The sequence below is a fragment of the Peromyscus californicus genome, unplaced genomic scaffold (genome assembly GCF_007827085.1).
Source record: "Peromyscus californicus insignis strain IS unplaced genomic scaffold, ASM782708v3 Scaffold_6__1_contigs__length_162567912, whole genome shotgun sequence".
In the NCBI taxonomy this organism is placed as follows: Eukaryota; Metazoa; Chordata; class Mammalia; order Rodentia; family Cricetidae; genus Peromyscus; species Peromyscus californicus.
The window spans coordinates 141,937,470-141,960,300 of NW_026294584.1; the positions used below are offsets into that span (position 1 = coordinate 141,937,470).

Below are 22,831 nucleotides of genomic sequence, written 5' to 3' on the forward strand. Positions count from 1 at the left end.
AGACATTAACCAGAGAAGATTGACTCCCAGAGATGCAATCCAGTAAGAAAAAAAAAATATTGAGCTGCTGAACCAGAACCCAGCAGGGCAATAGCTTGAAAAATAAAGAATTGTCTCCGGTGTAGCAGTCCAAGATGGGTAGGTAGTTCCATTGCACACGGTCATTTCAGATCCAGGGACACATGGTCTGGTTCCTTTCCTTGTCATGCAAAGGGCACTGTGTGTGTGCCCAGACCAGCTGCACCAGCATCAGCTAGACACAAATGTTCCCTGCTCCCCTCAAGACTTTCTGAGTGAGATTTCTAGGGAAGGGTCTGGCTCAAGGAGTAGCGGTGGCAGTTGTGTGGCTTTTGCAGTTCTGGGGTGTCTTAGCTAGGGTTTCTATTGCTGTGAAGAGACACCATGACCAAGGCAACTCTCATAAAGGAAACATTTAATTGAGGTGGCTTGCTTACAGTTCAGAGGTTTAGTCCATTATCATCATGGTGGGGAGCATGGTGCTGGGAGTATGGTATCATGTAGGCAGACACTGTGCTGGAGAAGTAGTAGAGTGTCCTACATCTTGACTTGCAGGCAACAGGAAGTGCTCTAAAACACTGGGCATGGCTTGAGCATATATGAGACCTCAAAGCCTGCCTCTCCAGTGACACACTTCCTCCAATAAGACCCCCACCTCCTAATAGTACCACTGCCTTTGGGGGCCATTTTCTTTCAAACCACCATATGGGCATAGAGCCACATGCCCAGATCTCCCTGTGTTTCTGCAACCACCCAGACAATTCTAAAATGCCCTTGAATTTGAGAGCCGCTGCACTTTCCTCTCCTACCTTTGTCTGGGCAGTTCAAACTGGATTTCAGGGGTATGTGTGTTCCAGCTCTTAGGAAGAAAGGTTATGAAGTGCCTGGGCACAGAGCGCATGGAGTATATTCTGTATGTGTTACCTTTGCATCCAAATGCCAGAAAAAAACTGAGAGGAACAACTTAGGGAGGTGTGGTTGTCTGAATGAAAATGGCCCCCATAGGCTCACAGGGAGTGACACTATTGGGAGGTGTGGCCTTGCGGGAAGACAGGTGTCACTGGAGGTGGGCTTTGAGGTTTCAGAAGCCCAAGCCAGGCCTGGTGGCACTCTCTCTTCTATTTCCTGCCATTCCAGATGTAGAACTCTCAGCCCTCCAGCACCATGTCTGCCTGCATGCTGCCATGATGATAATGAACTAAACCTCTGAACTTACGCTAGCCCCAGTTAAATGTTTTCTTTTGTAAGAGTTGCCTTCACAGCAATAGAAACCCTGACTAAGACAGGAGGAATGATACTTCTCTGAGAATTTCAGTCCATCATGAGGGGTGAGGCACAGCAGAGAAAATCAGCTATGGCTTCTGGAGTGAGTAGCAGACGCTGTTCACATCCTAACAGACCAGAAAGAAGAGGGTGATCTTGAAAGCCAAGAATACAAATTCCAAGGACCTGCCCCTAGCGACCTATCTCCTCAGCTAGTCTCCTTTTCCTAATGGTTAAACAGCTGCCCAAAACAGAGACCAGCTGGGGACCACATATTCAAAGTGTGAGCCTCTGTTGGACATTTAAGATTCAGGCCACACCATACATCCACTCTCTCCAGCTCCAGAACTTTCAGCCTGGAGCACTGTGGTTGGGCAGCTGTGTACCCATGATAATGGGACAAGGGGAGAGCAACTTCTAGAGGTCCTAGGCCTCTAGGCCACATTATGACTCAAACGTAAGTACGTTTGATGCCACTACCCATCTCTGGAAGAAAGAACCACTCTCCAGGCCCAGTTTGAAGGTATCTGTAGTCTTCTATTTTCATTTTGTTGTTGCTTGTGTGTTTATTTTGTTTTGTCAAATATAGCAACCCCAACTGTCTTCCAATCTTTCCTGAGACTGCACAGCCCAAGTCTTAGACTCCTTCCACCCATTATAGATTACACTGCCCAGCCTCTGCTTGGCAACAGAAGGAGGGCACCTATGTTTAGCAGAAAATGATGGATGGTATGGAGCAATGCTGGCTGATTGGAAATGGGGGAGAGAAGGAAGGTGGGGAGCTTGTTAACTTCACAGCTGTATGGACCACATACTGCACAATATCCTGAGTAGCTATGCACATGAACCATGAGGAGGCTGTCTCTTCCCAGAGCTGGGTAATGGAGCTGTGGGATCTGTCTCACTCCCTTGATTAACCCAATATACCCCAAGCTCTTGGGTCTTCCTGTAGCCAATGCTTTTCACCTTACAGATCCTTGGTGCGTCCTAAAGGGGTCACCTGAAACATCACTCTGGTCTGAGGGGCTTGACAGGAGGGTCTCTGAGTTCCCAGATTCAAGATCCAAGAAGGGAATGTGTGGGAGTTCTCTCCTCCAAGCCTGAGAGGCCACTGCTTCAACATCACCCAGACTTGATTCTCGATCTACCCTGAACATAAAACAGAAACTGTGGCCCAGCCTCACTCACTGAGACAGTGCAAGAGACCCCTAGCCTGGGGAGCTGCTGTCCTGTACCTGAAACTGGAAGGCTCAGGATCCAGACCCCTGGCCAGGCAGTCTGCATGGCTTCTCAGGCCCTTAATTCCCTAGTCTGCAGACTAAAGGAACCATACATTCCTGAGCTGAAGGTAGGATGACCTACTTACCTTGGATTTGGCATTTGTGGACATCCTGGGCTGTTTTAGGTTCCGCGAGCACAGGATATCTCTAACCTTGGGATACAGAAGAGAAAGGAAGGATGGGAAGGGAGACAGAAGACACAAGGGAGCCCTTTCTGTTATCTATGTTGAGTGTCCCTTGTGAGAAGCTGTCAGTGTCCTAGGCTTCCCCAGCTTTTGTTGTGGATACAGCTTAACGACTATAACAATGGCCAGATAGAGAGGGTTCAGGAGCTGAGGCAGGGGGATGACTGTACATACATTTTCAAGGTCTGTCAGCTGCCTGACCCCAGCTAGGGTTCTTCTGTGGTCTGACTCACTCAGGAAGCACTGTTCATTCTTACAATGTTTCCCATTTGTGGAATGGGAAATGCCCTGTTCCCAGGGGGTCTTGTCAAGACCAATTTAAAAGGGCTGTCTATTTTGATATGTGGCGGGCATAGGTCTGGATTTCTTATTTGAGGATAAAACTGAGAGGAGAAAGAGGATGTTGTGGGACGGACAGAGAATACCCAAGGGGAAGGCAGGAGTCCCCAGAGCTGGCCCGGGTGAGGCTGTCCTGGGAAGCCCTCGCTTCACGAAGCCATCTCTGCAGGAACTCCCATTGTGCACAACACAGGCATGGGTCACAGAAGCCATGCAAAAGTATACTTCTCTCCCCTCTGTGATCTTCAGCTCCACTCCCCTGAGGAACTGTGGGAGAGGACAGAGAAGTATCTGAGTAACTCTCAAGAAGTTTGAGAGCTTTCAGGAGACTCTTCAGTGGATCTGCCCAATGGTTCCACCAACTGATGCTCACACCTTCTGCACCCTATTCTGTGCTCAGAATCCAGAACTGAGTTCCAGTTTCAACTATGACTATAGTTGAGGGTTGCAGCTTGGGCTTCACTAAAGGGGCTTGATGACCACGGATTTCAGAGCAGTACACAGTTGGAGAAACCCACTGAGGTGGAAAGGATGGGATGAGAAGATACAGAGGCCTGGGGAGTGAAGACAATTGCAGACAGATGGCCTGACACAGTGGTGATGAGCCTGCATTTAGCATCCACCCATCTATCTAGCCAGGACATTTTTTAAGTGAACAGAACATTACTAATAATTACAATAGCAAGACAATAGATATCAACTGGCATTGTCCCAGACACAATAGGTGTAAACGGGGTGGTGTGTGGGCACACAGGAACATGTCACCTGCTAAAACTGCCTGGCCACCCTTAGCTTACTAACTGTGTGACCTCTGTAGCTGAAGTTTTCCTGTGTCCACCCAGCTCCTGCAGCTACTCAAACCCAAGTAAACACACAGAGACTTATATTACTTATAAACTGTATAGCCATGGCAGGCTTCTTGCTATCTAGTTTTTATATCTTAAATTAACCCATTTCTATTAATCTATAAGTTGCCATGTGGCTTGTAGCTTACCAGTACTTTTACATCTTGCTTCCTCTGTGTCTGACTGGCAACTCCTGACTCAGCCCTCCTGTTCCCAACATTCTCTTCTCTGCTCATCCTGCCTATACTTCCTGTCTGGCTACTGGCCAATCAGCATTTTATTTATTAACCAATCAGAGAAACACATTCACAGCATACAGAGCGATATCCACAGCACCTCTGTGGCCTTTTCTGCATCTGTGGCAGGAAATGGTTCTGAAGCCCATCTCACGGGGTGTCTGTGAGCCTTAAAGAGATTTACTTATGAAGTAAATGTGGTGTGTCTGACAGCCATGACGGCTGCTGGGCAACTCCATCTGGGATCCAGAAATGGTCAGAGATGACCATGTGGACAAAGGACTTAAAAATGACACCTTGCCTGACTCAGTAAGGGAGGTCATACTTGCAGCTGAATACACAGGAAAATTACAGCTTGACATCACAGAGAAAGTTAGACACAAGGTTGGGGCTAGAACCCAGGTCTCCTTAAGCCTGCCCTCCTGAAGTCACAGGGGTTGGGGAAGCTGATGTAAGCACCAAGACAGATATTACCATCTGGACTTGATGGCCTCCTGCCCACTGTGATGGCCGAGGCCGTATAGTATAGTAGCCGCTGCTGGAGCCCTGGCTGCAGGTCGCCCAGGCTGCAGCCTGCCTTTCAGTATCTGTGCATGGGAATCTCCAGAACCATGAGCTGCATTAATCTCTCCTCCTGTAAGCCGACTTTCCTCAGGCATTTTGTCACAGCAACAGAGAGTTGACATGCCACCCACTTTCCACTCACCTTCATTGAGGAAGGCCTTGGAGGTCTGGGTTCAATCATCCCTCAAACATTTCAGTACACAAAGTTCTTGCAAATTCTCCAGCCCATTTTTGATCCTCAAAACTACCCGAAGGAGACAGAATTGGCCCTGCATCATCTCCAATTCACAAAGCAGGAATCTGAGACCTGGAGGTCATTTGGCTTGCCAAGGATCACAGTGCTGGGTGACAACTGGTGTTCACACCCAATTAGTGCTGCTGCTGTATTTGTTCATTCACTGACTCTTGTCATGTGTACAAGAAGTCTCCGTTTCAAAGATCAGGTTGAAATTTTTAAAAGGAAAAAGAAAAAATCAGAAGCACTTAGAAAGTGACAGCAAACAGATCCTGAGGAGACTTGTGTGTGTGTGTGTGTGTGTGTGTGTGTGTGTGTGTGTGTGTGTGTGTGTGTGTGTGTGTACATGTGCATATGTTTTGCATTTGGAACCTGATGAGAGCACATAGCTAAAGACAGAGCAGAGGGTGGACTCCTGCATATAATGCATGTTGATGCTGCAAATGAGGCCAGAAACAGGAAAAGAAAAAAAAAGTCCCGTCCTGTGCTTACAAAAACATTGCTCAGGACAAAAAGGCTAGGAATTCTTACTGCCAGGATCTTAATTCGAGGTCCACCTACAGCACCATCCACGGGACTCTATAGTTAGCCATCAACCCTTAGTTTGATCCAAACAGTGGCCCACATCCATCCACGTGTGTGCAGTAGCTGACATCAACATGTTGACAAAGTGGAGCCTCCCCAGAGACTCAAGAACATGCCTCACTGTGGTGCTCACAACCACAGGACTCCAAACCTCAAACTCAGGCAGCCAGAAACAAGGATGCGGTTCCCTCTAGAAGGTTCTGTGAACATCAGCTGGTTCTTTTGTAGTGCACAGCATGGTAGCTCTCTTGATTCAGGGGCCTGCTGCCTCCTACAGACCCAACTACAGTCTGTGCCCAAGACAGACACCATGTTCTTAGCTCTCACATGAGACTACCAAGCTGAAGGAATCTGCAAGAAACCAAAATTAGAGCTTCAGGTCAAGACACACTGCCCTGCCAGGGATCACCCTCAATATTCCCACCAGGGGACTGAGCAGCAAATTAGGGGCACACATGGGCCCTTAGCTTCGCTTCCCTCTCTAGCCCTCAGTCAGAACTGCCCATCAGGAGTGGAGGCCTTCTGTAGACCACAAAGCCACAGCATGACCTCTGGCTTCTCCTGCCACCCAGGGCTTGGCTTCAGTTCTCAAGGAAGCAGAAAGAGGGCACAGTGGCCAAGGGGCTTGCCCTGAAAGCCTGGTGGCCTCAGTTCAGGACCCACAACGTAAAAAGAAACAGAGAGTAGCACATGGGCCTGTAATCTCAGCGTGCTCACACTGACAAATGGGAGACAGAGGCAGGAGAGTTGCTGTAAGTTCAAGGGCTAGCAACTGTGAATCAGAGCCCTTGTCTCAAAAAAGGTGGAAAGTAAATATCAACACCTAAAGTTGTCCTCTGACCACACACAGAGAGAGAGAGAGAGAGAGAGAGAGAGAGAGAGAGAGAGAGAGAGAGAGAACAGAGCCAGGGGTCCTTGTGGGTCCTTCCAGCTGCCCCTTCAGCTCTCAGCTCTGGAATCATTAAGAGCCCTGCACTCCTAGCTTCTTGGCCTTGTCAGAACCATACCTGGCTCACCAGGACAGCAGACCCATCTGGGCTCCTTCTATGGCCTCTCCTCTTCTGAGCTCTTTGAGACTCATTTCCTGGGGGTAGGGGGCGGGACTTGCAGCAGAGAGATAGTAGTCCCCAAGCCTCACAGCTGATGACATTATACATCCAGTCCTCAGGAATGGCCCAGAACATGACATCACCACCCAAGCATCTGCTCTTGCTTTTCTGAGATGGCCTGTGGCATGCCTGTGACCTCAGCAGCCCCTGAATCCATCTTTGTTCCTCTATCAACACTGATGACCCAGGGAAGGTGCCTGAAGCCACTGCGCCCCAGTGATCAGTGGAAAAGCTTTAGCATTTTGGTGGAAACTGTCCTATATGTGAATTCCATGAGAGGACATGCCCACAATGCTTGATTCCCACCACACTTGACTGGGTGATGCCTGACTGTCCCCAGACATGGCTCCCAAGACTCTGAGTCAAGGTCAGGTCCTGAGATCAGCAGCATCTTGTATCAAGATGACGTAAGTCCTTCCTGATCCAGCACTCAAAAGCCTTGTCTTCCAAGAAACATCACTGTCCTAGGAAATCGGGGTCATTGGTCACCCCCCGCCTGAGTCTTGTCTCAACCCTAAAGAGCAGTTTGATGAAACAGGAGGTCTGGGGAACACTTGCCTCTTTCATACTCAGATGCTTGCTTATGATTCTGCATCAGAGGTTGATAGGGGGATGGTGAGACACATTTGTAATATCTGCATCAGGAAGGCAGAGGCAGGTGGATTACGAATTCCAGGCTAGACTGGGATATAGCAAAACCCCATGTGATGGTTATCATTATTGCCAACTTGACACAACCTGGAATCATCTGAGAAGGGATTGTCTACATTAGATTGACATGTTGAAAATTGTTTAATTGACTTAGTTGATGTGGAAAGAACCAGCCCACTATGGGTAGCACAATTCCCTAGTCAGTGAGTCCTGAACTATATAAGAGTGGAGAAACAGAGCTGAGCACAGAGAAGCCAGCAAGTGAACATGCACAAATTCATTCCTTTCTGTTATCGACTCTGGATGTGATGTGACTCACTGTTTGAAGTTCCTGCCTTCACTTCTCCACCTTCCCCACAATGACGGACTCTAACCTGAAACCGTAAGCTACAATAAACCCATCTCCCCTAAAGTGCTTTTTGTTAGGGTGTTTTATCACAGGAACATAAATGAAACTAAGATACCCTGTTTGATCCCTTCATCCCCAGGAGTCCTACATGCGCCCACAGTCTGACCCGACCCCTGGTGACAGATTCTCCCAGTGGCTCAGGTTGTCCAGCTCCCAACCCTTATGAGCAGAAATGAAATGTATGTGGGCACTCAGCCTGTCTCCTGGGAACTGGAAGCTGAGTGAGAGCAGGATGCCAGTGGTTGGCAGGGACTATCCACAGTCTTGCTGGGAGCTGAGTCTCTGTGATACCATGTCTACCCTCCCCTCTCCCTCCTCTGCTCCCACTATCTGATTAGGGAAAATAAAGACACATAGAGGTAAATGCACCAGGACAGGATGGTGGGGCATTCGTCGTCAATGGGACTAGTTTCATCCATTCCTCACAGGGGCTGAGAGCCAGTGCATGAGCCAGGAACCTTCCAGGGAGCCAAGCAACTCTCCTTTATGGCACTGGTACCCTCTGTCCCACCCCCCAACCCTCCCCCTGCCCAACTGAAAATCTCCTTTCTTGCCCCTTCCAATATGCACCCTTGCTTAGCAAAGCCGAGGTCAACCCTCATTGAGAACCTGGCCCTGTGTCCTCACCCTCTAGCCCCTCTCCTCACCTCTGCCTACTAACTTCCTCCTTGCTTCCCATTCCTCTGATCTTTCCTTCCCAGGCCACACCTTCCTTCTTTCTCCCTGCTTCTGATCTGCACAGGGAACTATCCACTGTGCTCAGTAGTAGTACTCTGTCTCCTGTCCACTATCCTGATATCATCTCCACATTATGGACTCCAGTGCCAGATACACATTTTCACCCTTACTGGAGAACTCTGGGAAATGTGGAACTACCCACTAAACACTCCTGGACACATTCCCAAGCTCCTGAACTTGCATGTAGTAACCATGCTGGGACCACTGCTCTCTATGGACCTTCAGTCCTGAGCCTTGCACCCATATCCTTCTCATACACTGGAGGAGACACTGACAGTCCCCTGGGCATAGGCAGATATCACTAGAACTCCTCCTCCTAACCATTATGGTCTTCGACAGTGGCAAAATTAGTCTGTGATTAGTATCTCCAGTGCACATTGATGATAGTACATGAATGAAATGCAAAGCAAATATCCATATGTATGAGATACACAAATAAAATGTATAAGCAAATATCCATATGTATGAGGTCTATGAATGAAACACATAGGCAAATACATGCATGAGATATTCGGTGGCCACAGCCAACATCATGCTCTGAGCATAACTCAGCTGTAGCACACTTGGCACATGCTGGCACATGCGTTGGTCTTTACTGTTTGTCCTACCAGAGCAGAGAAGTAACTGTTAGTTATCATATATTCAGGCATGTGGTTTAAAGAAACTCCAAGTTTGCTAGAGGTGACCAGCCCAGGGACAGTATAGCAGCTCCAAAATTATCAGAGCCCTGAGTTCTTTGGACATGCTGCACTGCCCTTTCAACCCAGGGTTTACAGTTTGGGGCACAGAGTGGCTGCTTGAAGTCCAGCAATAGCATCAGCATGCTAAGTGATCAGGACCAGGTAAAGAAAGATACAGCCTTTCTCAGTCTACAGATGTGCCTGACTTTGTCGGAGATAGGGAATGGTGCTTGTTAATGGCAGAGAGATTGACCTATCAGAATGATGTCACAGCTCCAAATCTGTGTGTACTTCACAACATTGCTTGGAGATATATGACCTGAAAATCAGCAGAGTTAGAGAGCTTGACAAATCTCATATGAATGCAGGAGTCTGCCAAAACCCTCCAATAACCAATGAAACAAGCCGACACAGAATCAGAACAAACTCACCTCTAAAAATGGATCCACATTCTTTCCAAGTACAAGGGAGCCCCCTCCCCTACAAAAAAAAAACAATGCCTCAAGAAACCTATCTGCCCCTTCTTCTCACCTATCATTTGCCTGCCTGTGGCTAACCCTGACCACACGTCACCGAGAGGCTGGGATATAACAACACACTCCAGGTGGCGAAGTCCCCAGCTAAAATTGAAAGGTTCTCTTCCAAGAGAACAGAATGAGTACACCTCCCCTGCTGCCTTCTAGCCAGGAAGTACTGCCAAGCCTCCTCACTTTGTGATGCTGCACAGAGAGGTTAAGTGACCTGCCAGAGCCCGGGAGCAGAGACAACCTGCTGAGGTGTGTACCTACTGAGAAGCAAAGAGGGCCGATGCCCAGCAGGCCTTCTGGAGCCCCACTGATTTCACAGTTCTCGGATCCTCCATCCAGGGGTCAGAACAAGACAAGATGGTGTTGAGTCAGAAATGGGACATCTGGGAAGTGGAGTAGGGCTCTCATTTACTGAGCACACACTATGTTCCAAAGCCTAGTTAGACCCTGAACAAGGAGGATCTCTCAGATCTTCCTGAGGGTCCTGCAGCAGAGCATCACCTCTGTGCTTACAGATGAGGTCTCTGGGTGGGAGGGCGTGGACTTTCCCACAGTACACATTGAGGACTTGAAGCTGGCCGTCAGCACACAGAGCCTCCTAACTCCTTCTGGCAGAGCCACTAGCCAACTGGACCTGCTTCTTCCTCTTCCGAACAGGTACTTGTGCACAGTGACGCATGCAGAAGTCCTGCTCAGATCTGCAGCTTTGCCAAATGTGTGAGTATCATGAGCAAGTGTGGGCGTGTGTGCATTCATGTGAAAAGAAAACATGTCCTGCAATGGTAGTGAGACAGGGAGACAAAGGACTCTGGAGACCCGAGGGTTAGCCTTGTATCATAATAACAAAACTGAGATCCGAACGTCTAGAAAATTCCACCCAGATCACCCTTCCGTGGTTGTACAACTTCATCTGGGGTCCAAGCTGCACACATGTACACCCAGCACTTCAGCCTCAGACTCACTGGGAAGCAATGACTGGTGAAGCCATTGGAGATCTTTGGTGGGAACGACACCAAGAATCCCCGTGGTATCCCCTACCCAGCATCCTTGTGTCCTCCACAGGCCCAGCTACCATGGCACACTGCAAGACCGAGCAGGATGACTGGCTTCTGGCCCACCTGAAATATCTGCTCTTCATCTTCAACTTCTTCTTCTGGGTAAGTGGAGGCTATGTCATACCCCTCCCCAGACCTGCAGACTGGCTACTTTCACTTTTGAGTCACTGTACCAGGGTTGACTTCTTCCAAGTCAAAGACCATGCTGGGACCCATCCTGCCCTGCTGCTCAGAGTCAGCCCTGCCCTGGCTATGAAGGCGGGTAGAATCCAGGCTGCAGCTTTCATGGAATCCATCACAATAGACCCAAGTCAAACTGTCTGTGTGCAACCTCATCTATCCTCCCTGTCTCCAGAACATCATGCCCATGTTATCCTCAGTGCTGAAATGATGTCCCCTTGCACTGAAACCCACTAGCCTTGCCTGGCCATGGTCTCAGAGCTGCACTGTGGCAGGGATGGTTTCTATGGCACTTGACACAGGTTTCCCACAGCAGTCTGGCCTGTCTCTCAGAGGGGCTTATCTGTTTAATTAGAAACTCGATACCATCAATCCCCAGAGGGCCTGTAGAGATGTTGCATTTTACTCTAATTCATTTGTTAAGATGGTGTCTCACTATGTAGTGCAGGATGGCTTTGAACTGGTGATCCTCTTGCCTCAGTTTCCCAACTGCAGGGCTTACAGGGGCTTGCCATCACATCCGGTGTTTGTTGATTGTGTGTTTCCTTTTGTGGTCTCACCGGATGTTGGAAAGACTAAGAGGGAAGGTTTGCAGCCAGCAGGGGCCCTGGCAGCTGTGGATGCTGTGGTCCGGGGCGACTTAATCCAGATCTTTGAGTCTGTTTCTCATGTTCTAGTTTGGCAATCATCTCTAGCCTTTTAGCCTGAAAATGACCCCGAATCAACATCCCGATGAGGTAGGGCTGGGTTCCAGGTACCAGGCAAAAAACAACCCCTCCACCCCCATCTCAGAAACACAGAGGGACCATAGAGTCACTGGTTCCAAGCTCAGGGTGGTTTCAAAGCATTGGGAAGACTGAAGGCATCAGATACTATCTGTTAAAATGGTGGACATGGTGTTTGCTTAATTATGTTCTATAAAGTTCCTAAAAACAAAATAACTTGCTTTGATCGTCCCAGGAAACACTTCCAGTGTTTAGAATTCTAGCAGAGCAATCATTCTTCCTCCTTTCCCCTCCCCTTTCTTCCTTTTTTGGGTATTTTTAAGGTTTGGTGTTGTTGTTTTGTTTTTCGACAGGATCTCATACTGTAACCCAGGCTGTCCTCAGACCTGTGGCAATCCTCTTAGCTTTAGCTGGGGTGACATGCATAAGCCACCCTGCCTGGGTCAGACTTTTTTTTGTAAGACTCCTTTTCCTGACCATAAACGTCTCCTGTGCCCACCTCAGATAATCTCCAAAAGACTGACAAGTATAAAAAAATTAATTACCCACATCTTACCATGTTGGTCTCCTAGGGTGACCAGGACAGAGCACCACAGTCTACAGTCGGGGTGGCGTTAACCAGCAGAAATGGTTTTTACTCGCTGTTCTAGGCCTAGAAGTCCATGCCATGACCCAGCGTGATGCTCAGGTCCCTTAAATTGAACAGAATTTACCAGGGAGGGAATGTTCTGAGAGTGAACTCCTTCCCCACAGAGAAGGTCCCTTCCTATGTGAGACACATTCCAAAGTCCAATTGTTGTGGCTTACCTGAACCCCAGTCATAAGAGAGATCAGTGTTTGCATGTCTCCCACCCCTGGGGTCACCATGGCTTCTGCCTTCCTGAAAGAACTACATACAATACTATCTTTCCACATCCTCCAGCCTGCTGCCCACTGCCCCTTTACCTTCCAAATACAGAAACGGACACAGAGCACAGCCCAGCCACCCGGGCTACGAGTGCAATAAAGCACAAAGTCCTCTTTCATTAACGCAAAGCACCTCTTGAGTGCAGGTCCACATTGCAGGGCTCTGCCAAAAGCCAGCATGGAGCAAAAAGCCCAGGAGGCCATCTCAGTGGCCATAATTCCCAGCATTGAAGGATTCTGCATAGGACACCCCAGTGACCTTCCATTCAACTATAGTAGTCAGTGTTACCAGTGTCCCTGTTGTATAGATGGGGACCTGGCTCACCAGGTCAGCCACTGGCAGTTGTCTTAGTTACTTTATTGCTGTGAAGAGACAACATGACCAGAGCATCTCATAGAAAAAGAGTTCATTTGGGACTTACAGCTTCCGAGGGTGAGCCCATGACCATCATGGTGGACAGCATGGCTGCAGGCAGGCAGAGTTCTAGAGCAGTAGCTGAGCGCTGCATCCTGATCCACAAGCATGGAGCAGAGAGAGCTCAATGGAAATGGGTGGGCTTTTGAAACCTCAAAGCCCAGTCCCAGTGACACACCTCTTCCAACAAGGCCACACCTCCTAATCCTTCCTAAATAGTTCCACCAACTAAATAGTTCAAACCTATGAGCCTATGGGAGACTTTCTCATTCAAACCACCCACAGCAATCGAGCTGCTAGGCAAATCACTTACTCTCACGCTGTTGTTGTTTTTTTATTGTTGTTGTTTTGTTTTGTTTTTGTATGTAGAATAGGAATGCTAGAACTGTAAGAACTAGAACTTGCTATTACAGAAATGTCTAGCACAACTGATGGTCTGTATTGCTGCCCTGCTGTTAATGGGATGGGATGAACCAGTGATCGCCATCTCTTCAGCAGTTTCCTCCATTCCTAGCATTGGGCTTAGAGCTCCGGCATCATGACCTGCGTAGAAAACAAGGAATGTTCACATGAAATGTTGCTTTCTGAAGCTAAACTTGCCTGCATAGGGTGTGATGTCTCTGGGACTTTGCTGTTTTGTCAATAACAGTGTCATTATTACATACATTATTATACACAGGCCTGAGCAGACCACATTCCCACATCTGAGAAAAACAGAGCAGACCCCACTCTACTCACGCCTAGCAGGACTCAGGCACCAGCCTTCCCATCACCCTGTCCCTGAGGCCTCCTTGGATGAGTCTGGTCAGGGATCTCTGAAGCCACCACTGACATACCTCCTGGGTGACGCTGAAAAGTAAACATCCCCAGCTTTCCTGCATGGCTGCCAAAGAAACACTTTTCTTCCTCCCGCTTCCTTACGGAGCTCCCGTCACCCCTCTGTTGTTCTTTAATTTATTATTTTAATTAGCTGCTTGGCTGTGTTAATAATCAAAATGTTCCCAACCTCCCAGAAGCTCTGCCAGGCTATGGGAGGAGCCTGGGAATGCTGCCTCAGCTCACAGCTTGTCCTGCCTTGAGGGTCCACCCAGGCCTTGGTGCTACCAATGGGGACCTCTTTAAAGACACATAGGTGGCTAAGGAGATGTCCAAGTGGATAAGAGCACTTGCTGTGCAACCTCGAGGACCTGAGTTCAAATCCACAGCACTATGACAAAGTCAGAGAGACGGGCTAGAAACAAGAGGATCATTGAGCTTGCTGGGTGCAGGCTAGCTCCAGGTTCAATGTGAAATCCTGTCACGTACATAGGACATCCAGACTCCTCCCGTGGCTTCCGAGTATGTGTGGGCATGCATGCCTTGACACACACTTCACACACACACACACACACACACACACACACACACACACACACACACACAGGGGGGGGGAGAGAGAGAGAGAGAGAGAGAGAGAGAGAGAGAGAGAGAGAGAGAGAGAGAGAGAGACTGACTCAAGGCTGAGAGTGGGAGCTGAAAGAAACATGGAAGACTGAGCACCACCCACAGGGAAGGTCGGAGAATATCCCTCAGGAGACCCTCACTTGAGATCCAGCACTTACTCGCTCCTGCCTAGCCCCACATGGCCTGGGGTGCTGGAGTACATGGAGGGTGGAAAGCTACCTGAAAGGGTCTCCATCTAGGCACCCATGAGGGAGCCATCTCCCGTACTTGGGCAGGCTTTTCAGTGAAGCAGCTGTTTGAGGGTATTGGGCGGAACTGCCCTTGGGTCTGGTGTCAAGGCCCTATTTGGAGTGAGTTTGTTCACATCTCCCAATGCAACATCATCCAATGGGACAGTAAGATTCTTGGATCTCTCTAGTTGCGTGACCACGGAAATGCCGCTTCTGTCTGGGCCATAATTCCTCCCTCTAGAATGTGAACTTTCCTTTCTATTTTCCCTTCCTTCCTTCTTCCTCCCCTCCTTATTTTCTTTCTCTTTTCCTTCCTTTCTTCTCTTCCTTCCCTAACACCCGACATCTGCCCTCACTCTAGCACTCTCCCTGGGATACCAGGGTAAACGAAGATTAATCAGGAGGCTAGTGGGGAGACGGTGTAGTGAGTAAAACATACCTCCTGTGAGGAGCGTAACTATAGAAACACGCACAAGGCTCGGTGCTGGCAGGGGGGATAGCATGACGGGCTGGGTGTTCGGTTCGGTATGCCCGACTCCAAACAAGGTTTCCTGTGGCTTCCTGGGAAGGTGAGGCAGCGTCGGGACCCTTCCTCCCAGCTCCAACCCTCTGCGTCCTGTGAGATCTTGCACTCATCAGGACAGATGAGGCTCAAGATGAGAGGGTCAGCGATGCGTTAATTCATGTCATCTAGGGGTATCTAAAACCAAACAGCTGTGAAGAGCTGCAGGTAGAAAGCCACTCCTAGGCCTGCGCGTAACAAATCCGTCCTTACAAAGGTGATCCCACAGAACTGCTCCAGAGCCGACAGCCAATAGGACCTGCGCGTGGACAGAGCCAGGAGAGATGCCTACCTGGTATTTGAGAAGTGCTGCTCATTAACAGGATGCAGAACAGCCTTCTGGCCCTCTGCAATCCAGGAGGCTCCAGCCTCAGGCAGTACTGGAGTGCTGCTGACCTGTGTGCTCTGGGTTCAACCAGTGCTGTGAGAACTGAAGCTTCAGCCAGAGACTCAGCTGACTACAGACGGGCGAGTGGAGGTTTGCGTTTTAAAGGTGGCCCCCCTGGGGCTGTGGCAGAACTGGAGGTAGAGCACTTGCCTAGTGTCTGCAAGACCCTGAGCTCCATCTCAGCATGCACCCCAAAGCAAAAGGATCCAAGTAGCCCAGGAGACTAAGCTTGGTTCAGACCAGGCACCCCAGCTGTCTCCTCAGCCTGGTCCCAACCTCAGGTTACATCTATCTCCTTTTCAAACGAGACTCTAGTAATTAAAGTCACAGTCCCTCCACCCAGTTGCCTGCAGTGACCCGAGGGCAGGGGCTATGGCAGGCTTGGCCCTAAGAGATTTCAGTAGGCATTAGTGAAAAGACAGAATGATAAAGCATTGATCTGACATTATATATTGGCACTCCCCTAGGCCTTCCTAGGAGCTTCCTAGTGGGCTAGGGGAAAGTCCAGTTGATGTGAGCACAGCCCTCCACCTAAGTGTCATCACGGAGCTCCTGTATGCCAGGAGGGGGTGGGCAGAGGGCTGCCAGAGTAAGGAGTTCAGAGCTCTCCCGCAGAGCTGGAAGTAGGTGCACACTTGTGATGGGCTTGGAAGAAGTTTGCTGGGATAAAGAGAATAGTGTAAGAGGGATGAGAAAGAAAGAGGGAAGAGAAATGTGGAGCCTGATGAGTGGCAGTATAGTGTGTCTGGATACATACCGCCACGACGCCAGGCACCCAGACTGTCACCTTGCCCAAGTTCACAGTCTTGTTCACTGGCGCAGCTTTACTTTAGAAGTACTGACAGTGGGTCCAAGAGCAGCAGTCATGCATTTAGGAGAGGGATCAGGAGATGGCAAGCACACAAACATGAGGCCCTGAGTTCAAATCCCCAGAACCCATGTAAAGCCAATCACTACAGTAGAGCGCAGTCTGTAATACCACCACTCCTACAGCAAGAGGGGAGGTAGAGACAAGAAAAGCCCCGGAAGCTAGAGGGCCCGTTAGGCTGGTGTGTGCAGTGGCAAGCGGGAGACCATGTCTCCGCACAGTGGGCAAAGCGAGAGAGGAGGGCCAACACCCGAGGTTGGCTTCTTGCCTCCATACACACTGTGGAGCCATGCTCTCACACACGCACATCCCCACACACCCCACATACACATCATACCACACAGACGTACAAAAATTAAAAAACAACAGGTTTTAAAAAAATAAGAATGGACATTTCCTACGTGGCCATTAAAGGCAGAGTACAGGGGAAGGAAAGTGAGAGCTGATAGTTAAAGGCCTCCAGGCATGCAGGAGAGTCTGGACCTGAGGCTCTGGTTTGGGGGAAGGTGCACACATCAGTAAGTAGCCTGGTGCAGCTCTGGGTAGAGCAAGAGCTGGAGGCTGACCTGGGACAGGAGCCAAGGTGGACAGTACAGTGAGGACAGGGAGGTGGGCCAAACAGCAGGTGGAGTCAGTGTGTAAATGTCACAGAGACACATCAGTGCCCTTGCAAGGGCTGCTAGGTATATGAGTGATGGTACCATTGAAGAGGCTACCCAAGGGCTGTTCATGAATGAGGATTGTGGTCCTGAATGGGCCCTATCTAACCTTTAAAGAATGCCACAGAGTAGGTAGTAAGCAGCCCTGCTCTGCCTCTGCCCCCCCCCCCCCACACACACACACATACCCCACATGCCATCACCCTATGTGTTTTCTGCCTTTCCATGCTGCAGGCTGCCCAGCACAGGGCAGAGAACTTTGCCCAAGGCTTTCTCCCTAGAGGCCCCACAGTTCTTCCTGTATCCACAGCAGAGAAAGCCTACCTGTGAAATCCTGAGGAAGAAAAGCTCTGTAATTGCTCTCACACCCTCCACCTGCTTCCCTACAGGTCTGCACTTTAGTTCCATCAGGCCTTGGGCAAGGATGGCTGTTCCCGCTCGACCAAGTGCCCTGGATCACACAAACAGCCTTTTGGCAATGTGACTCTTCTATAAATGAACAGTTTCTTCAGTGGCCCTGTGTGGGTGACCATCTCTGCCCCTCCTGTCTTGCCGTGTCTTTATCAGCCCCACTCCCCACCCAACTCACCTACCACAGTGTTTTCTGGCCCACTGGTTACAGGCCATGGCTGAGAAATTCAGTAACTATCTGACAGAAGACCATCTCTGTCCTACAAAGAGCTGAATGCTACAGAATCAACTTGATGCAAACAGCTGGAGAAATGGGTTCTGGGGTCAGTGCCCCACCCCTACAGCCCTGTCCAGTGGCTCACTCTTCAGATAAACACAACAGGACTTAAAGAAGTTGCTGTCCAGCTGCCATACAGCTAATTGTGCAACCAAAAGAACTTGGCCCAGTCTTGCTGGCTTCTGCCCTCTGGTGACACCTTCTGGTAACCCATCCCGACACTGAACGTTTTTACTTCATGTTCAGAGGTGACCAAGTCCCATACAAGAAATCAAAGGCCCCGAAGGACTTAAGACCCTCTCGTTCCATTCCTCATGGCTAGTTACAGTACTGGCCCCTCAGTAACTACCCTACTCTATTAGCTGGAATTCCCTGGGGAGGGGGATCTTGGGGTCCCAGACCCATTGATTCAGACTATTCTCTTGCTGTCTTCAGGTCATCAGACCTAGCGTGAGTTTGTCTTCTAGACCTTGTCTAGACCCTGTGTTGTGGCTGGGGACCCAGCTTCCCTACAGGATCAGCTGCTTTGCAAGATCTGCGAGTACTGGGGCAAAGCACTCTGCTCAAGCCCTGAACCTAAGTCAACAGCTCTTAGAGCACCTACTTCTAGGGAAGGGCACAGCCGTGATCTGCAGTACTTCACACAGCGCCACCTACTGGGAAGAGAAGGATGGGATGCTTAAACCCATGCTGTGATTCTCCAGAGGGGCTTCTGGGAACTTTATAAAATGTCCCTGCCTGGGTCTTACTCCCAGTGGTGCTGATTGGACTGGGTCCCTGCCCTGGTGTTTCATGGATCGCCAGGTGATTATGCAGCCACAACTCTGAGGATCTGGTGAAAACTTGGAGACTTACCTGGATGTGTGCCTTGCCCACGGTGTATGAGCAGATTCCAGCCCTGCCCAAATGCATTACCTTATCCGTTAAATGATTCTTTTATCAGATTCTGAGTGGCTTCTTGTGCCCCAACAGATTAACTGTCCCAAGGCCAGTCTGAGTCTATCCTTCTGCGGGTCCAAGGTATGGGTGCTCAGGTTACTCCCTGACTTGGGAAAGAGTGGGGGCTCAAATTTAACCTGCCTAGTAGAAAATGTGCCCCCATTTCCATACAGAGATTGCACCCATTAAACGCTATGTTTCCCAGCTTTTTAATGGCATTATAACTCATCATGGTCACACTGACTGTCTTACGATGTTCGGAATCTCTGCTTGGCAGTATCCTTTATTTTTAGATAATTTGTTTTGAAGGAGAATGGGGAGAGAGAGGAGACACACACACACACACACACACACACACACACACACACACACACACACACACAGAGAGAGAGAGAGAGAGAGAGAGAGAGAGAGAGAGAGAGAGAGAGAGAGAGAGATTAGTAAGTTCTTAGTTAATGTACTGTGTTTGCTTGGCAAAGACCTCAAAATGTAAGATCCTTGGAAGAAAGTAACTCAAGGGGACTTTAGTAGTTGTAGGTTAGAACCACCAATCTAATGAGGCCCCCTCAACTTGAAAGATGGAAGAACTGAGGGCCAAAGAGATTAAAGAGTCATTTCCCAGCCAAATCGTTCAAAGTTGAGATCCTCACTCAAGCTTTTTAGCCAATACAGTTATATAAGGGGATGGTGGGGGTAATATTTTACTCTAAGTTCCCAGTGGCCATGAAAGCTGACCAACAGGGGTATCCATTAGTCAGTCAGTCACATCTGTTGTTCAGTTACAACAACCCAGACTCAGAGAACCCATGTTCACAGAATTTGTGTGGGGCCTCGATTACCTCCCCTCACAGGGACTCTAAAAGTCAATTGTGCCCTGGGATTCCTGACATTTGTAGGCTGTCATTGCTTTCTTTATTCCAGGAAGAAAAAGTGTTTCCCAGTACAGTGTAAGGTGCCATTCATCAAGAGATACACCCTAAGTTTAGAGAGGTAAAAGCAGAAGGGGGAAACCACGCATCACACAATGGAGAGACTGTTAGCCTCTCCAGTTCCATTTAACAGCACGGCTGTGGTCCTATGTGGTGCCCTTCTGCTGGCTTCTCTCACTTGGAGGTACCAGTGGAGATAAAAGAGTGCTTGGAAGGAGTCATCCATTTGAACAGCAGAAGCGGAGGAGCAGGCACACCCACTCCGTGGGATCCAAGGACAGTCCTGCCTCTGTCCTCAAAAGACCTGGCCCTGAATCAGTTCTGAAGCTAATGGTGTCATCCTGGGCACGCTGCTGTTCTCTGTAAGCCTCAGTTTCTTCCCTCGTCTGCTACACAGAGGTAATACAGCCTTCCCCACCCTCCCAGGATGGCTGTAATATTTAGACAAGAAATTGGCAGAGTACATGCCAATCGCATGATGTAGGTACCTGGTGTGTGTTAATTGCTAAGAAGAACCCCCAAGCATTGTTCCACTGAGGTCTGTGACTGCACAGAACAGAGAGTGTGGAAGTGACCACAGAGTCACTGTGGTACAGATGTGGAACCTTTTGCAGGGATGAGCATCCAAGGTGTGGGCAGAGATGGAGTGGGATAAGAGCAGGTTTCTCTAGCTTTAACCATGCTAAGACCTCTAAGGAAGCCTCCACTATCCATCTGGAGTAAAGAGTCCATTTTGAAATGGAGACCTGGAAACTAGGGGCAGGGAGAAGTTGACCTTCCCAGGATCAGGAGGCAAAACTGAATGTGCTGAATGTACTGGAGTCCAAAACGCTGAGGTAACTCACAGAGGTGTGTGAGTCCTGCGCAAATGGTCTTCATATTCCATGTGTGGCACCTGGAATACACGTGTGGTGTATACATGCATTCTACTTAAGCATCACACCCACCAAGATGGCTCTTCGGCCTCATAATCCCTGGAGGCTGCCCTGGCTGTGCTCCGTGACACCCCTCCTCAGAAGCAGTTCTCAGACCAGCAAGTGAGCAGGCTCCTATCTGGCCCCATCTCAGGATCAACCAGAGTATGCCAGTTAGCAAAGAAGGAAACCCAGCTCCCTCCCAATCCTGTGTAAGAGTGGGAGGAACATGGACCCCTTTCCAGGGATCCCTCCTGGATCTGTCCCTCCTAGAAGCAAGGCCTCAGGCAGGGCACCTTTCCTTAGTGAGCCTGTTTCTTTACCCACTGTCCAAATGTGAGCATGGACCAGCATAAAAGGCCCTCTGGGAAAATTGGAGAGACCAAGGAGCACTCAGGGGAAAAGACCACCCAGAATGGCATGGGGAAGGCAAAGGATCTTTACCCCTCGTCGGTAAGAGGCATAGATTTGAACTCAGGCTTAGATTCGAAATCTCTCTGCATCTGGGGGGTGTGTGGCCTGGCAAGTCCACCGAACACCTGAAGCCCCCATTTGCTCATTTAGAAACTAACAGGAATTCTTCCTTTAGGCCCGCTGGGAAACTAATTGACAAGGTGACTGAAAAGGGTCTGGTGCCCAGTGGGCACTAGACAGGTGGCAGCTGGCGAAGCCTCAGGTGCCACCTGATCCCCCTTGTGTCTCCGCAGGTAGGTGGGGCAGCTGTCATGGCCGTGGGTATCTGGACACTGGTGGAGAAGAGCGGTTACCTCAGCGTTTTGGCCTCCAGCACATTCGCTGCCTCTGCCTACATCCTCATCCTCGCTGGTGCTCTTGTCATGACAACTGGCTTCCTGGGCTTCGGGGCCATCATCCGGGAGCAGAAGAGCTGTCTCTCCACGGTGAGTGTCCCTCTGTCCCTCTGTGGAGACTGTCTCTCCACGGTGAGGACTCGTGCATGGAGAGCGAGTGTAGGCCTGTGCTCTGTGGGGGCAGGGAAGCATCACACGTGTCCCCCAGGTTGGGCCCAGGTAGGGCATTTGGGATCCTGGGGAGCCAGAGCGGGGTGGCTGCTATGGGGACTGTGGTGGCTATGCTCTCCAGGTACGTAGGACCTAAGCCAGGAGGTCAGCCTTAGCAATTCCCACGGCAGTTTCTAGAGTCTTCCTTCTTCCTCTTCCTCTTCTTCCTCCCCTTCTCCTTTCCTTTCCTCTCTTCTATTTCTCTTCCTCTCTTTAACTCCTCCTCCTCTCCCCCCCAAATCTTCTTCCCTTTCTCCTCTTCCTTCTTCTGTCCCTCCTTCCTCCTCCATCTTGTCCTTTCTCCGCCTTTCCCTCCCCTTTCTCCCCCACACCCCCATCTCTTCCTCCTTCCCCTTCCAGACTTTAGCAGGCAATTTTCACAGAGATGCCAAGATTGAAAACAGGGCTATGGTGACCCTCTGTGTCCCATCACCCAGAGTTCATCTAGTCCTCTCATGGTCGCCTTCATCGGGTGCACACCCACCCTGCCCATGTCCTGCCCATGTCCTGCCCATGTCCTGCCCATGTCCTGCACTCTGTTGTGAAGCAGCCCCAGACACTGCGTCATCTGTACTCCAGCACACGTCTCTCAAGCCTAAGGGTCCTTCATCACAGCTAAAAGCAATCAATAGCCAGTCCTTAACGTCAGGAATAATGAGGTGGCTTCTGACTTCCCCCAGCTGACCCACAAAGTGGTGTTTCTTTTTAAGTTTGTTTAATTAGCCCATGTGTTGATTTGTCTCTGAAGTCTCTTTCTACCTCTGGATTTGTTGAAAGATCCAATGCTTCATTTTATGGATTTTTAGGTTTTTTGGGTTTTGTTTTTGTTTTTGTTTTTTGCTATGCCCTTGTATGTTATTTAACATACACTCCTAGCAGTTAGTGCCTTGGAAAGGCTTGATCAGGCTTAACTGATTTGGTCATTTGTAGAGAGTATTTCATGGCTGGCATTTGTAGGCACCATAGACTCCATGACACTTTTTCCTGAGGGTTTGGGGGAGACCCATAGGAGCTGCTCGGGGTCAGGAAAAAGGCCAAGGAGGAATCCACACAGACTCCGAGGCTGAGACCACCCCTAACACCCAGTACCCTTGTCTGTGGCTACTTCCCATAACCTAGAGGTCTCTCTGGACCCACCTCAGAGGACCAAGTCTGATGTCCAAAAGAGAAGAAACAGAGAAGACTGACAAATGCCTGGGCTTTGCAAGGAAACCTAAGCTGAAAAAATAGATCCAGATTTCAAAGAG

The 22,831-nt window shown here is 49.5% G+C and overlaps 1 protein-coding gene across 4 annotated transcripts in view; it reads left to right on the forward strand.

Annotated features, from left to right (window-relative positions):
* Tspan11 (tetraspanin 11) overlaps positions 1-22,831 on the forward strand; it is a 67,663-nt gene that overhangs the window by 15,859 nt on the left and 28,973 nt on the right. For 3 of the 4 annotated variants that reach the window (XM_052720431.1, XM_052720429.1, XM_052720428.1), the window contains exons 2-4: positions 10,322-10,381; positions 10,727-10,821; positions 21,273-21,464. In XM_052720431.1, the coding sequence (XP_052576391.1) occupies positions 10,342-10,381; positions 10,727-10,821; positions 21,273-21,464 (327 nt within the window). In that variant the 5' untranslated portion in view covers positions 10,322-10,341. The remainder of the gene's footprint in view (positions 1-10,321; positions 10,382-10,726; positions 10,822-21,272; positions 21,465-22,831) is intronic. The other variant, XM_052720430.1, reaches the window with a different exon arrangement.